The sequence below is a fragment of the Rhea americana genome, unplaced genomic scaffold (genome assembly GCF_003343005.1).
Source record: "Rhea americana isolate MKP2758 unplaced genomic scaffold, rheAme1 scaffold_193, whole genome shotgun sequence".
Classification (NCBI taxonomy): domain Eukaryota; kingdom Metazoa; phylum Chordata; class Aves; order Rheiformes; family Rheidae; genus Rhea; species Rhea americana.
In genome coordinates, this window is record NW_028186072.1 from 583,728 (window position 1) to 596,454 (window position 12,727).

At 41.7% G+C, this 12,727-nt stretch overlaps 1 protein-coding gene across 1 annotated transcript in view; it reads left to right on the top strand.

Moving 5' to 3' along the window:
• The first annotated feature begins 330 nt into the window (after positions 1-330).
• Positions 331-12,727, top strand: part of MED12L (mediator complex subunit 12L) — a 148,336-nt gene continuing 135,939 nt past the window's right edge. Inside the window, exons 1-4 of the mRNA XM_085302872.1 lie at positions 331-366; positions 1,057-1,161; positions 3,029-3,220; positions 5,546-5,705. Of these exons, the coding sequence (XP_085158998.1) occupies positions 331-366; positions 1,057-1,161; positions 3,029-3,220; positions 5,546-5,705 (493 nt within the window). The remainder of the gene's footprint in view (positions 367-1,056; positions 1,162-3,028; positions 3,221-5,545; positions 5,706-12,727) is intronic.

A 12,727-nucleotide genomic window follows, 5' to 3' on the forward strand; every position in this document is an offset into this window, starting at 1 on the left:
GGAATGTGTTTTGCAGAAAGAATCTAGAGGATACTTGTTGCTAACGTGCTGTGTGCTTGTGGGTGTGTGATGTGGAAAGGGTGCCCCTGGTTCCCGGCGGTGGGCAGGCACCCATACCGCGGTGCTACAAAGTGGTGGMATTGCAGAGCTCGCGGGCTCGGTTATAGATCGCCTCTCTCTCAGTGCCATTCCACAGGTAAGTGGATTCCGTGCGATACCCCTCCTCCTGCAGAGGCGATGTGCTTGTGAGCCTGGCTGTGCTGCCGTACCTGGAATTACATCTCCTCCCTGCGTCGGCTGGTGGTGTCCCCTCCGCCATATGGGGGTTCGATGGCCATCTGCCACGGAGTGGGGCAGCTTGTTGCAGTGAGCTCAGGCCATATGTCCAAAAATGGCTGGAAAAGTTAGATCCTTGTGAACAAAGTGAAAAGTATGCTAGTGAAGAGCAAAAATACAGGCAGATGTTATTTCTGACAACGCCATTCACTTTCAAAAGTACCTCTGCTATTCCACGGGTGATGAGACCTTTAAATGTGGTCATGTGCCAGTGTTAGTGATGGRTGCCGAAAGCAAGGGCAACCTTTTCCCTGTGACGTGTATGCTTTGGGAAAAGAACGTACATGAACATGTTCACCCAGAAATGTGGTCCCTGCCCTGGGCAGGCTTGCCTGTGTGCTGCCCCTTGGGGAGACAATGTGTTGGGGAGCCCTGGAGAGGAGCAGGAAGGTCGGGGCGGGCACGAGGCACCACCAGGGCAGGAGTTCCCTCGGATCGTGGACCAGTCTTGGTCCTCAGACCTGGCTGCCTGCCCCTGGCCTCCTTGTTGGGCTGTGGCCTTTGAGTCTGTGGTGGAGGAGCAGCCTTAGCGATGGAGAGCAGGAGAGGCATTTCGTTGCCCTTAGCTGAAATCCCGTGAACGCACAGAGTGTTTCAGCGTGCAGGGTGTGCTATACTAGCAAATAGATATRTATTTTTTAATAGAAACGTGTTTCTTAGAATGATGTGACGTCTTAAATTGTCATTTCATTTTTTTTGCACTTAAAATACTCTTTGCAGGATGAACTTACTGCGGTGAATGTAAAGCAAGGCTTCAGTAATCAACCTGCTTTCTCTGGAGATGAGCATGGATCTGCTAGAAATATTGTCATTAATGCCTCAAAGGTAAGACAGGACTTGTCAGTCTGAGCGTACTCATTTAAATCAGCATCAGTTTTTTCTCCGTGAAGACAACTTGTGGTGAGCTGGTKATGGTTGTACTTTGTTGTTGGCTGCTTTGCTTTCTAGTTGTGAGTCTTTGTATTAACACTAATTCTAGAACTAATAAAATAACATTGAGCCATCTCTGCTGGCTGGTGTCATCTGGCTTCAGAGAAACACACTTGTGGAAGAGACTGACTTTTGCTCCTTTTCTTTTATTTGCTTCCCTTGCAAAGGTAGCAATGACTCTTTTCCTGAAAGTCCCTGGTGTTTATGGATCTTTAATTTACTTTGATCTTGTGTCTGTTTCATCAGGTTGTTTTCTACCAGGAGAAACCAATTACTGTTTGGTCTAGTTCTACTGGAAATGTATTATTGGATTTTTTAAGGGAAAGTTGGTTTTTCTGTATGTGTTTTTGTTTTGTTTTGTTTTTTTTTTTGGGGGGGGGGAAATTCAAAGATATGTAAGATACAAAAGATGATGAAAGTCACTAAAATATTTCTTACCATTCTCCAGACTGAAAACTACAGCTGTTTAGGGAGGGGAAAAAAAAAAAATCTTCCTAGATTCCTCTACTGTTGTTTTTTCTTTTGGGAAAACAGGAAGAAATAGTTTTGAGAGAGAAGGAAGTTTATCAAAGCTTTTTAAGAAATAATAGTTTCTGTTTTTTGGCTTTTTGAATGTAAAACATTTTATGACTTACTAGAAAAACATGAATTTATTTTTACAGTGTGTTTTTTATTTTAGGAAAACATACATCTGAAATGAGAATGAGATGTACAAGTAAATGATAAGGCTCTAACGTTTCGACAATAGTAACCATTTCTGTTGCATTCTTCTGATTTTGCTTTCTAGAACAGCCACMTGCAGACACTTTCTTGCTTATGTTTTAATTATCTTGTTTTGACTATTATTGTACAGTGAAAAAGARCATAACTATTTAAAAATGACAAATTAGAAAATAATGACAAGGAAGTGCTTGTAGCTATTTCAAAGATTTAAGAGTAGAATTATCAAAGTGAGTTCAGTATCTCTTAACCTTTGATAAATTTTAAAATTAGCCAACTATGAATATTTTTATTAGAAAATCAACCACCTTATTCTTACTGACAGGCCTAAAAATTAATTTCTACTTTAGTAATTTTGATTATATAAATAAACTTGCACAATAAATAAAACTTGTATTAGGTTCCCTTYTGCTGTTTTGGGGTTGAAAGTGCTGGGGAAGCAAGTCTTACAACATTTTTCTGGAGATATGAAGTAGTAGCAGAAGTCCTTTCAGTGGAATCAAAACACTTATTTGCTTATCCAGAACTTCAAAGTTTTGCCMACTGTAACTGTTGATGGAAAGGCAATGAACGCAGTTCTTGTGACAGTATAGTTTGGGTCTAAATAAAAGTGAAAAGCATATRTATACACACTTGATGATAAGATGAAAAGTTGAAAGAGAAATGTTCTGAGCCACTCTTAGAGTCTAYGGAATGGGGGCCTAAATCTGCAGTACTTGTCCACTGGTGTGATGTGGCTCTGGGGACTTGTGAAATCTCTAAGTACATGCATTTCTGCTGCATCTCCACTGTCTCTGAGGCTTGGTCTTCATTTTGGGTTCGTTTTGCTGACCTGCAGCTTCTGTAATGCTAATGCAGTAATGTTGCACTGATGCTTAGCATCAGGAATTTCTATCTCCTGGCTGCAGGGAATTAATCTTATTAAACTGATAGCATAGACTAGAATGATGACTGCATCTATTCAGATGGAAATCCTTTAGGGATTAATGTACAATAGATGATTGCTTACTGAGTTGTCATATGTGTTTTCTTTTTCCAACAGATTGGCGCTTACTTTAGCAGCATATTAGCGGAAAAGCTAAAACTTAACACTTTCCAGGACACAGGAAAGAAGAAGCCACAAGTAAATGCCAAAGACAACTACTGGCTGGTTACTGCTCGATCTCAGAGTGCAATTCACAACTGGTTCACAGATTTAGCTGGAAATAAACCACTGACCATTTTAGCAAAAAAGGTACAAAACCACTCCTTTCTTAGATTTTGGTTTGTATTGAATTGGGCTAAGAATAGAGCAGTATTCATAAGTATCAAGTTAAGTGGCAAGAGATTAGGCTATATCTGTTTATATATGTTTATATAAAGCATGCATATATATATATATATATATAAATAAATATAAAAATATATTTATATGTGTGTGTATATATATGTGTGTATTTGTACATATATACAAATAAAATGTTAGCACTCAAAGTAGCTTTTTGAAAGTCATAAGCTGTATGACAGGTATACAGATAGAATCTTTTAAGAGATTAACGCTATTCTCTTTGAAGTTAATGGCAAATATTATTTCACAGAACCTCCAATCATAAGTCTCATAAGTTGCCTGTAACCCTAACATCAGTAAAAAGTGCATCCTTAATAGCCACATTTCATTTGTATATAGTTAATGGCTTCTGTTTCTTGCCCCTGCATTCTGCCTTTCCTCAGAAAAGGTTAGATTCAGAAACTTAGCCTGAACCTGGATCCTAACCATGTGTGCTTATACTGCTAGTGATGTGTAAGTGATTTTTAGAGTTGGTTTGGGTTTAAAAAACAAAACCAAAAGAACTCCAACAAAGCAATGCCTTTTCCACCCTTGACCCCAAGTGCCTAAGCCCTGTGAGAGCRGTAGCCTGCTGATGCTGAGGAGGGATGCCCAGGCAGCTAATGCTGCCTCCTGCGAGAAGCACCGCATAGCCGAGACCTGCTGCGATCCCCTCTCAACTGTTCCCCTCCTGCTTGTGCTGGAGGCGGATGGYGCTGGTGGCAGTGGCTGCTGTGCAGCAGGTTGTTCCTCTGCAAGGGCCTTTTAAACAGCTTAGGCACATTTAACTTGCTGACAGTGAGATTCTTTGCCTGTGTGCTTCAAGGGTCTCTTTCTCAAACAAATGTTCTGCTTAGCAGATAYTCCCCTATCTGAGTAGGAAATAGTTGGAAGCTGATGTGTTCTTAAAAAAACTAACATGTTAACTCCAGCCCCTTTTCCTGCTCTTCACATTTAAATCTGACCTTGATATCTATTGTTAATAGTCTTTAAACACTTACTACTTATCTTCTGATTTAAGTTTCTAGTTAGGGCGATGAACTCATATTGCTTTGTGGCAATCTTTGTATGACTGAGAAAGTCCATTTTGATCTGTCTTTTGAGATACTGCATGTTATCAATTAAGAAGAGCAGTACAAGATAAAAGTTCATGTGGTCTTTAAAACTCATCCAAGGGCGAGTGTAGAACACAGTAGCAAAGCTGCTGCAATTCATGCCTTTCCTTCCTGAAGCTTTCCATGCAAGCAGCTCATCTTCCAGTGATCTGCGAGTTACTCTGCATATGAATTAAATTTAAACAGAGAACTTCTATTCCAAAACTAGTGACTGCAAATGGTCTTGGGTCAAAATAACAGAAGGTACAAATTTCACCAGTTTTGGTCTGTGTCCCTGTAGTCGGTGAAGAACATGAAGTATTTTGCCACCAATGGAGCCACCTGCAGCACTGATTAAACAGAATCTTTACTGTAGCTAGTATGTCACCAACTAAAGCTTCCCTCAACTTTCTTAAAGGCTAATTTTATAAATAGAAGCACTAGAGGGATTTCCTTAATTATTTATACTTTTTTAAAAATAGGTGGACTTTTGGAACTGCTGATGACAGTACATAAGCATATTAAGAGCAGTGTAAAGCTAGTACCGTGGAGTCTCTGGGCTGACCGCTGAGGAATGTTACAGAAAAGAGGTCCTGTCCATGCCTTGTTCGCTGCTCTCTTTATCGCTGGCACACGCCTGGTCTCCAGGCATGCTGTTAGAGACATAGAATATGCTGTGGAGAAATAGTCACAGCAGTGCTGGCTGGCCTGCGGCTGCCCGCGTACTTCAGGAATTACAGACCCTTGTGAACCCATGGCATCCAGGAAACCCACAGGATCTGTCATTGAACCCTTAACCCAGAACTCGATATATTTTCCAGAGGTTTTGATGATCAGCTGTAGGATGCTCTCTGCACTTGGATGTGTTTGGCTCTATCAGGAGGTTTGCTAGTGGCCCGTAGGCATCTCTGAGCTGGGGAAAGATGGCCCKTGTGTGACCAGGGGGAAGTATGGGGCAGTATCTCTGTTTTGTCAAGTCTGTCTGTGTTTGTATATGCTTAGACATAGGAAGTTGTCAGTGAAGTGGTTTCCTAGGCTGGTGGAGAGGTTTTCCACTGCCCAGGCAGTTAAGAACTGAGCAAAGGAGGCCGAAGCAACTTTACAGGTGTCAGGTGCTGTTGGGACTGTGTGCTCTAACTTGTTTCCTTTTTTGTTTCAGGTTCCTATTCTCAGTAAAAAAGAAGATGTTTTTACTTACTTAGCAAAATATTCGGTGCCACTGCTGCGAGCAGCATGGCTGATCAAGATGACATGTGCCTACTACGCTGCTATTTCTGAAGCTAAAATCAAGAAACGCCAGGCTACCGATCCAAATATCGGTAAATAACTGAAACATAAATGCACAGTAACAGCTGAAGGGGTCTGCTGCACTTATTCATGGCTTTGGTGTTTTGAAGTGTCCAGTGAGGAATCTCTGTAATGAGAAGGGGAATAAAAACTCTTTCTAATCTGTTTCTATTGGAAACATATGTCAAAGAGTACAAAGAGCTGTGCAGTATAAATATTGCTCTGCTGTGTTGGCTTGTTCTCCTCCCAGCTGATTCCTCCCCAAATCTCCAGGTGCCTTATCTGAGGAGTTGGCTGTGCTATCTTAGACACTAACACCAGTYTCTGTGGGATTGGCAGGAGTGGCAAACAGTATGCTAAGATAAAGTTACCCAGAATCTGAACTGCTAATATGGAAAGCCTSAAGTGAAATGTGAATTTCAAGTGTATTTATTTGATCATAGATGGCAATGTATTTTTTAAGTACTAGTGTTAAATGATACTTTCTGGTACCAACCTGGGAGGCCAAGCAATGAATACTTCTAAAGGACTGWACTCTAAAGGATTGATACTGTAACTGTTACCAAAATTTTGCAGTTTATTCTCAAAATTTACRTACACTGTATACAGTTCTTTGGTTTTCTGGAATTAATTTTTTCCTTGTTTGTCCTCAAGATAACTGTACTTAGACAATTTCACCACTGTTTAGCAGCATCTCTGTACTACTCTGAGAAACTTCTGCTTGTTCCTGCTACACCAGTCTGTTTCTTTCAAAACTTGCTTTGTTTTTTTTATTTGTAGGCTTGCAACCTTCATTTTCACTTTGAGCTTCAAACTAAGGCCCCAAAAGTTTATTTTTCATTTTCTAGAAAAAGTGTTATGCTTGTTCCTTGGTTATAGTTTTCAAATTATTTTTAAAAACTGTAATGTGAAAGAGTYGCCTGTTTACTTGTCTAGCTTTACTTCAGGCTCTTGTGCATGTTTTAGTGTGGTTGAGTACTCAATTGCATGAATCCTCAATTGAATCGTTATGGCCTTTGGAGAAAGGGGAACAGCCATGTGGTGAATGGTGGCTCTCCCACTGTATTTAGCGCACAGGCAACTCTTACAGGCACACTTACCTTTGTTCTTAAGATATGTTCATTTTTGCTGAAGTAAAATACTCTGTGTCTAGGCTACTTGCTTAGTGTAACTGTTTAATTGAAGAGAATGAAAGCTATTTTGTGCTCGGCTTTCTGTAGCTGTGCACCAGACAGGTGGTAATAAGAGATTTGGGTTTGCAGGCAGGATACAGAATACAACAACTGCATTTTTGTAATTCAGTATTTTTCTGCTACAAATGTGGCATATATAGACTCCATGGTATTTTGGTGTTACAGAGGCACGACAGATGCTGAGACAGGCTCACACCCATAAAGCTTAATTTGTGGCTTTGTAGCTGATGGCAGACATCAACTTTGCTTTTTCCCTGAGGTAAATCTAAAGGGAGAAGAGAGAGGAAGGAAACAGAAGGACTTCTCTCCTGTGGCCACCCAGCAGAGCAGCAACAGGTCCCCAGTGAGTGTCCTTCCCAGTGCAGAGGTGGTGATGCATGCAGATGATAAAGATGGTTTCCAATGTAGTTTTTCCTAGCGCTGTCCACTTCTCACTGGGAGCCCCCTGAACTCCCTGCTGTTCCTGGCTATGATGCTGTTGGTTGGTTGGGGTGTGCTTAATCAGACTTGGGTGTTGCGCACTGACTGATCGTTAAGCTTTGTATGGACTTGTGATTGAGTAATACTTGCTGGATATTTAAGTGACAATCGTCTGTACTGTTACGCATAAAGTCTTGTGTTTATGTCTTATTTATAAAACTAAAACTACAAAAGCAGGGGTAGAAGGAGGCCGGAGAAGAAGAGGCGAGTCTCAGCGGGGGCAGTGGCCTCCTGCCTGAACCCCTGAGAAAGCAGTGTGGAGGTGCAGGTGCCCGGGCAGGAGGTAGCAGCGTGGGAGCAGCACTGGGAACCCTGCCGTGGCAGCCAGCCTGGGAGGGCACGAGSCGGGAGGCAAGAGGGCTGCAGGATCGCAGCTTGGGAGGCCTGGACGCTGTGCCAGCCAGGGCGCTGATGCAGCGAGGCTCTGTTGGTACTTCTTTATGGCTGGTATAACTGATATGTATTTATTATTCTGGCTGTTGCTCACTAGTACAGCTTCTTTAACATCATGTTGCTAAGTCTTGTTTTCTGCATAAACATGTTTTCTTTAGCTCWATTATTATTTGTTTTCTCTGAGTGTCTCCTAGGGGAAAAAAAATCAGATTGTAAATTTTCGGTAAACACTTGACACTGCGAAGCGTCCGTGGTAACCCTGCTCTAGAGAGTAGTCTTCTGTGTTAACCCATTGTAGCTGACAGCACGGCTGAAGTGTGTGAGATGAGTCTTGAATTTGCATTCATATCTTGTTTGACTGAAAATCATGTCTTTGGAGGACTGCCTTCTGAGAGATCATAAATATTTGAGTTAAAAGTAATTATCAGAATATCTGCCAGCCCACATTTCCTTCGAGAGCCTTAATTTCATCTGACTCTGCTGAACACAGCAAGTTCTTGGTACAGCTAGAGGGTAGGTGTACACCATCAAATTGCACCTCAGCTCCAGTCTCAGAACTAGCTCCCCATCAGAGGGTTTGGGTGGAGCTTGAGGAAACTGCAGGACTTCTCAGAGCCGGACTGATGTGCTAGTAGCTGGACATTTTGTCAAGGAAAATGGAGGTACTTATATCTGTCACCTGAATTCATTTGGAAATTTTTTGCAGACTTTCTTCGTTTTTTATATCTGTTTGGTACTTGGAAAATGATACAAAGCTTTTAGTTTCACTGAAGTTCTTAAGAGGTTTTGCAGCAAGTGGTGGTTTGCTTACAGAGTGAATTAAATCTTTTTATCACAGTGTGAGTTGTCATGGTGAGGATGAGAGTCAATCTTTTTCAGATATAATATTTTTTTAYGATTTTGTGACAGTGTAAGTTTAGTTTAAATATTTGGATAACTTTTGACTTTATAATACCGTTGCACCTTTTAWTGCTGATGTCAGTAGACTGCATGTTAGCCACATGTCCTCAGAGCGATAGGATGAGCTGCAGTGGCACTCCTTCCAGTTAATAATTCTCATTTGGAAGCCTTCGTATGGAGGCAGTAATGAAAGAGAAGCTCGTCAGCTGCAGTAGCRCTATAGTAATGGGTAGGTGTGGGGAGTAAAGCACGCAGATGTGTGTGTTTGTGTGAAACAAATGAAGTAAGAATTTAGTCTATGTTATGCATTTTACGGAGTCCTGGGTTTTCCATCTTATTTTAAAGAACAGGCTTTGGGACAGTGACATCAGGATGGGGAAATAGATTCAATTCAGTTGCCAATCAGGCTATGTTATCCTATGTCATCTTTTGCAGAACTCTGTCAAAATTACGTGAAGGTATGACCCTTTATGTGCTCTGTGATTTTACTGGTGATACAGCGAACCTGTTCAGATGAACATCCATTGAGATGCTCGAATACGTGTTGGAGAAGTATGTTGAGACGCTCTAACCTTGAGTTTGATGACTGGACATGTTTGGCTTGCACGTGTTGGGCTCAGCATGGTAAGCCCATAAGCACCAAAAGTACCCTTTTGGTGGGATGTTAGCCTAGGTCCCTACTCCCCTTCCCAGACCAGGAAAAACTTAGGCTCAGTTGAGCAGTTTTATAACAGTTTAGCAGGACTGGATGGCTTGCTCTTTCTTTCTCTCAAATTCCCAGTCTGTCTTTGGCTTAGCACATCCCTTGTACCAAAGGATGCTGAATCAGGCCCTCTTTTTTCTCCTCTTTTCCTTGCTTAAAACTGCAAGAGTTGTTCTCTGCAGCAACTTATCTTTCCCAATAAGCTGGTCTAGATCTAGTTCACCCAGGCTAGGAGTCATAACTCCTTAAAATAAAAGGAGGTTATGTTTACTGAGAAGGTAAGAGGTGATAATGTGATAGAGAAGCAGGGGGATATCCCTGCTCCTGTCTGCTTTTGACAGGCTCAATGCTGACCTCTGCTTCAGGCTAAAATGAATGAAGCCTGTGAGAGTACGTGGGGGACGAGGTGCTTGTGATTTTTGTCACAGAGTGCTCTCACATAGGTTTCTGAGTCTGCCAAATGTAGTACTGAAGGTTATGCTGTCTGTCCAAACTCCCAGTTTTGCAAAGGTTATTTGGAGTTTTTTAAAGCCAGTTTGCTGCACAGCTGAGAACTGCTGAAGATTACTCAATAATGTTTATGATCTGTGCCCTATGCATCGGGAATTGTTCATTTTTCATGGTTTCTAACTCAGTGTCACAGCAATATTGGTAACTGCTTTGGGAAAATTACTCTTTCATAGTGTGACATGGAAAAGGTGTGAAGTAGTGGATTTGCGGTTGTTTCTGCAGAAATGAGTGAATGTTTGAAGTAAATGTTTACGTAGTGTAGTTAAACAGCTGTCTGAAAACACTAAACTCCTTAGTTTTGTGCAGAAATTTCAGGGGATTTGGAATGAAAAGCATTCCACGTATATTGTGAACATGTTGACAACACTACCTGTTGCAAATTCGGTGGGAGGAGAGAATGATCAACTAGCTTAAATCTGGAGTGGGTAGCAAACATGGAAATAGTTGTGGTTCAGAGTGGTAGTGCCTGTAGCTCTGACAGTGAGCAGACTTAGTTTGCCAAAGTGGTTGCATTACGTATTCATAAAAGAATGTGCTCTTCTAAAACATGCTGCATGCTGATTAAACATAGCTCTGACAGATGCTTATCTCTGTGAGGAATTCAGTCTCCTCGGTTGTTCCATCTATGTGGTTAGGAGGATGCCTTCCTTGCATCCTCCTTTCCCCAAGTTTTGTCTAGATAATCATCTCCCCTAAGTGCATTTTGACCCATGCTACCTCTGACGTGTGCTGCCTGGAGGAAAGCATGTAGAGAAGCCAGCTGGCTAACGCGTGCTCCAGGCTGCTGCTTTTCGTCCCAGTAGTACACGTGTGGCACGGAGCGCGGCGAGAGGAGGCTTCGCCTTGCAGTGTGGGTGTGCAGCTCTCCTATCACATTCGTATCTCTGCAGTATAAATGGTGGTTACAGCTGGGTTCAGCGGTGCTGCTCTGCAGAGTTTACTGCATTGGCTTYCTTTGTGCTCAATTTTAGTTCGAGAATAATCCATGAAAGGTTAGGTCACTTCAGCTGGAATTGAGGGGTTGGAATCAGAGTCATGATTTGATCAACAGATACTGAGCTCAGGGAAAGCTACCTGTTCTGGGCAGCTTGATTCCAGTGCTCTAAAACCGGGAGGTTGTGCTCTGAACCCAGCTCTTATTCCTTGTATTTTTGTGGCTTTAGGGGATGTGGCAAGAAGTTTTGCTTCTGCAGTTTCTCCTTCTAGGGAAGATGCTGAAAGGAGTAGCTGCTTGGCTTATTCCTGCCACACCCTCAGTAGCTGTGACGCTTGATTCCTTTTGCTTTATTCCCTAACCTGCTGCTTTCTTCTAAGGTTGGCTCTGTAGTAGTGTTGCTGAATGTATTGCACAAGAACAGCATCCTATAAAAGCTTTGTTCATACAGGACTTGACAGTTGTACACAAATCCTCATGTTCTTTTTTTAATTTGAAAATATTTACTGGTGATGGTTCAAAATGTTACACTTGATTTTTCTTGCGGGTAAAAGAATGAATACTGATGCCTGTCATGTTCTCTCTTCATATTGCTTCCTTGTCTTTAGAGGAAAGTGGCTTAACCTCTTGCAAAAACTGCTGCTGCCAGCAGCTGAAACTCAGCGGTGTCTTGTTTCTCAGTTGCCTTTGTTGCTATCATCCTGGACAGTCATAGAAGCCATGAATGTTGTGCATTTGGAAGTAAACATGCTGTTTGAGGGGAGTGTGTGTGTGTGTCCCAAAGTATGCATGTACCAACCAGTCATTTTGTTTTCTGGAGGCACACCAGATGGATTAATGGTGTGTTCATTTTGTTTTTATCAGAGCAGGTCTTGTTGTTCCTGTGGAAAGCGGATCGTTCATAGGTTTTACAAGTGAGGATAGAGGAATGTCTTTATGTAGTTATGATACCCTTAAAACTTTTTTTGAGTTAAGTGTCTTTTTCTACTGCATCAGAACTTAGAGAGAGGAGAAGTTAAGTGTGCTTTGTAACCATGGGATAGCAGCTTTTTGCTGTGTACGGGCAGAGATGGTCTCCTGGATGAGCATGACCGCAGGAGTGAAGGACTGGTTCACAGAATGGTTGAGGTTGGAAGGGACCTCTGGTTCCAGGTGGCCATGAGCAGCCTGCCTTGCATCATGGAGAGCATGCGAGGACTTAACAAGGGAACTGCCGGAGCGGAGGCAGTTATCTGCTAGTAGTTCCTCTAGTGATAATGTGCATTGATTTGAATTCCTGACTTTCTGAAATGCAAAGATGAGCAAGCGAACTTACTACTTTTCACTAATTTTTCCAAGTTTAGCTAAATATACAATCACTGCTGAAGCAGAGAGAAAACCTGATTTATTTTTGATAGGTTCATATATTTGGTGAACAGCAACTTTTGACTAATGCGTGATAGATGATGATCATTCTTTCCTGTGAGCCTATGTGTTATGCTGGTCAATCTGACCTAAAAAACTGTTCCTGAACCTTTGCATTCTTGTCAGAGTGAAAATCTGGAGGTGTTATCATTTGCAAGAACGGTTTTATATCCCATTACTTGTCCAAAATTCTGAGGTTTATTTTCCGTATATTTGGAGGGGGAGAGAAGAGGGAATAAATAAAGCTCCAGATAGAAGGCAGTAATTGCGGTGTTGCAAGTATACTTATTTTATCTATTCCAAAGCTGGTTTGTGGCTGAATGCTGAGCCCTGATGAACGAGACAGCTGATTCCCTGAAGATGTAGCTTGTACGCTTAAAGGCATACTTTTTACATCACAGAGAGAGTTAACCCTAAGCTAGAAGACTGCTTACATAATTGACAGTGCTTTGAGAATGATACACAGGAGAGGCACATAAAAAGCCCATTAATTTGCAAAAGATTTTTGCATTTTGAGACTGTTGGTTAATGTTTTGG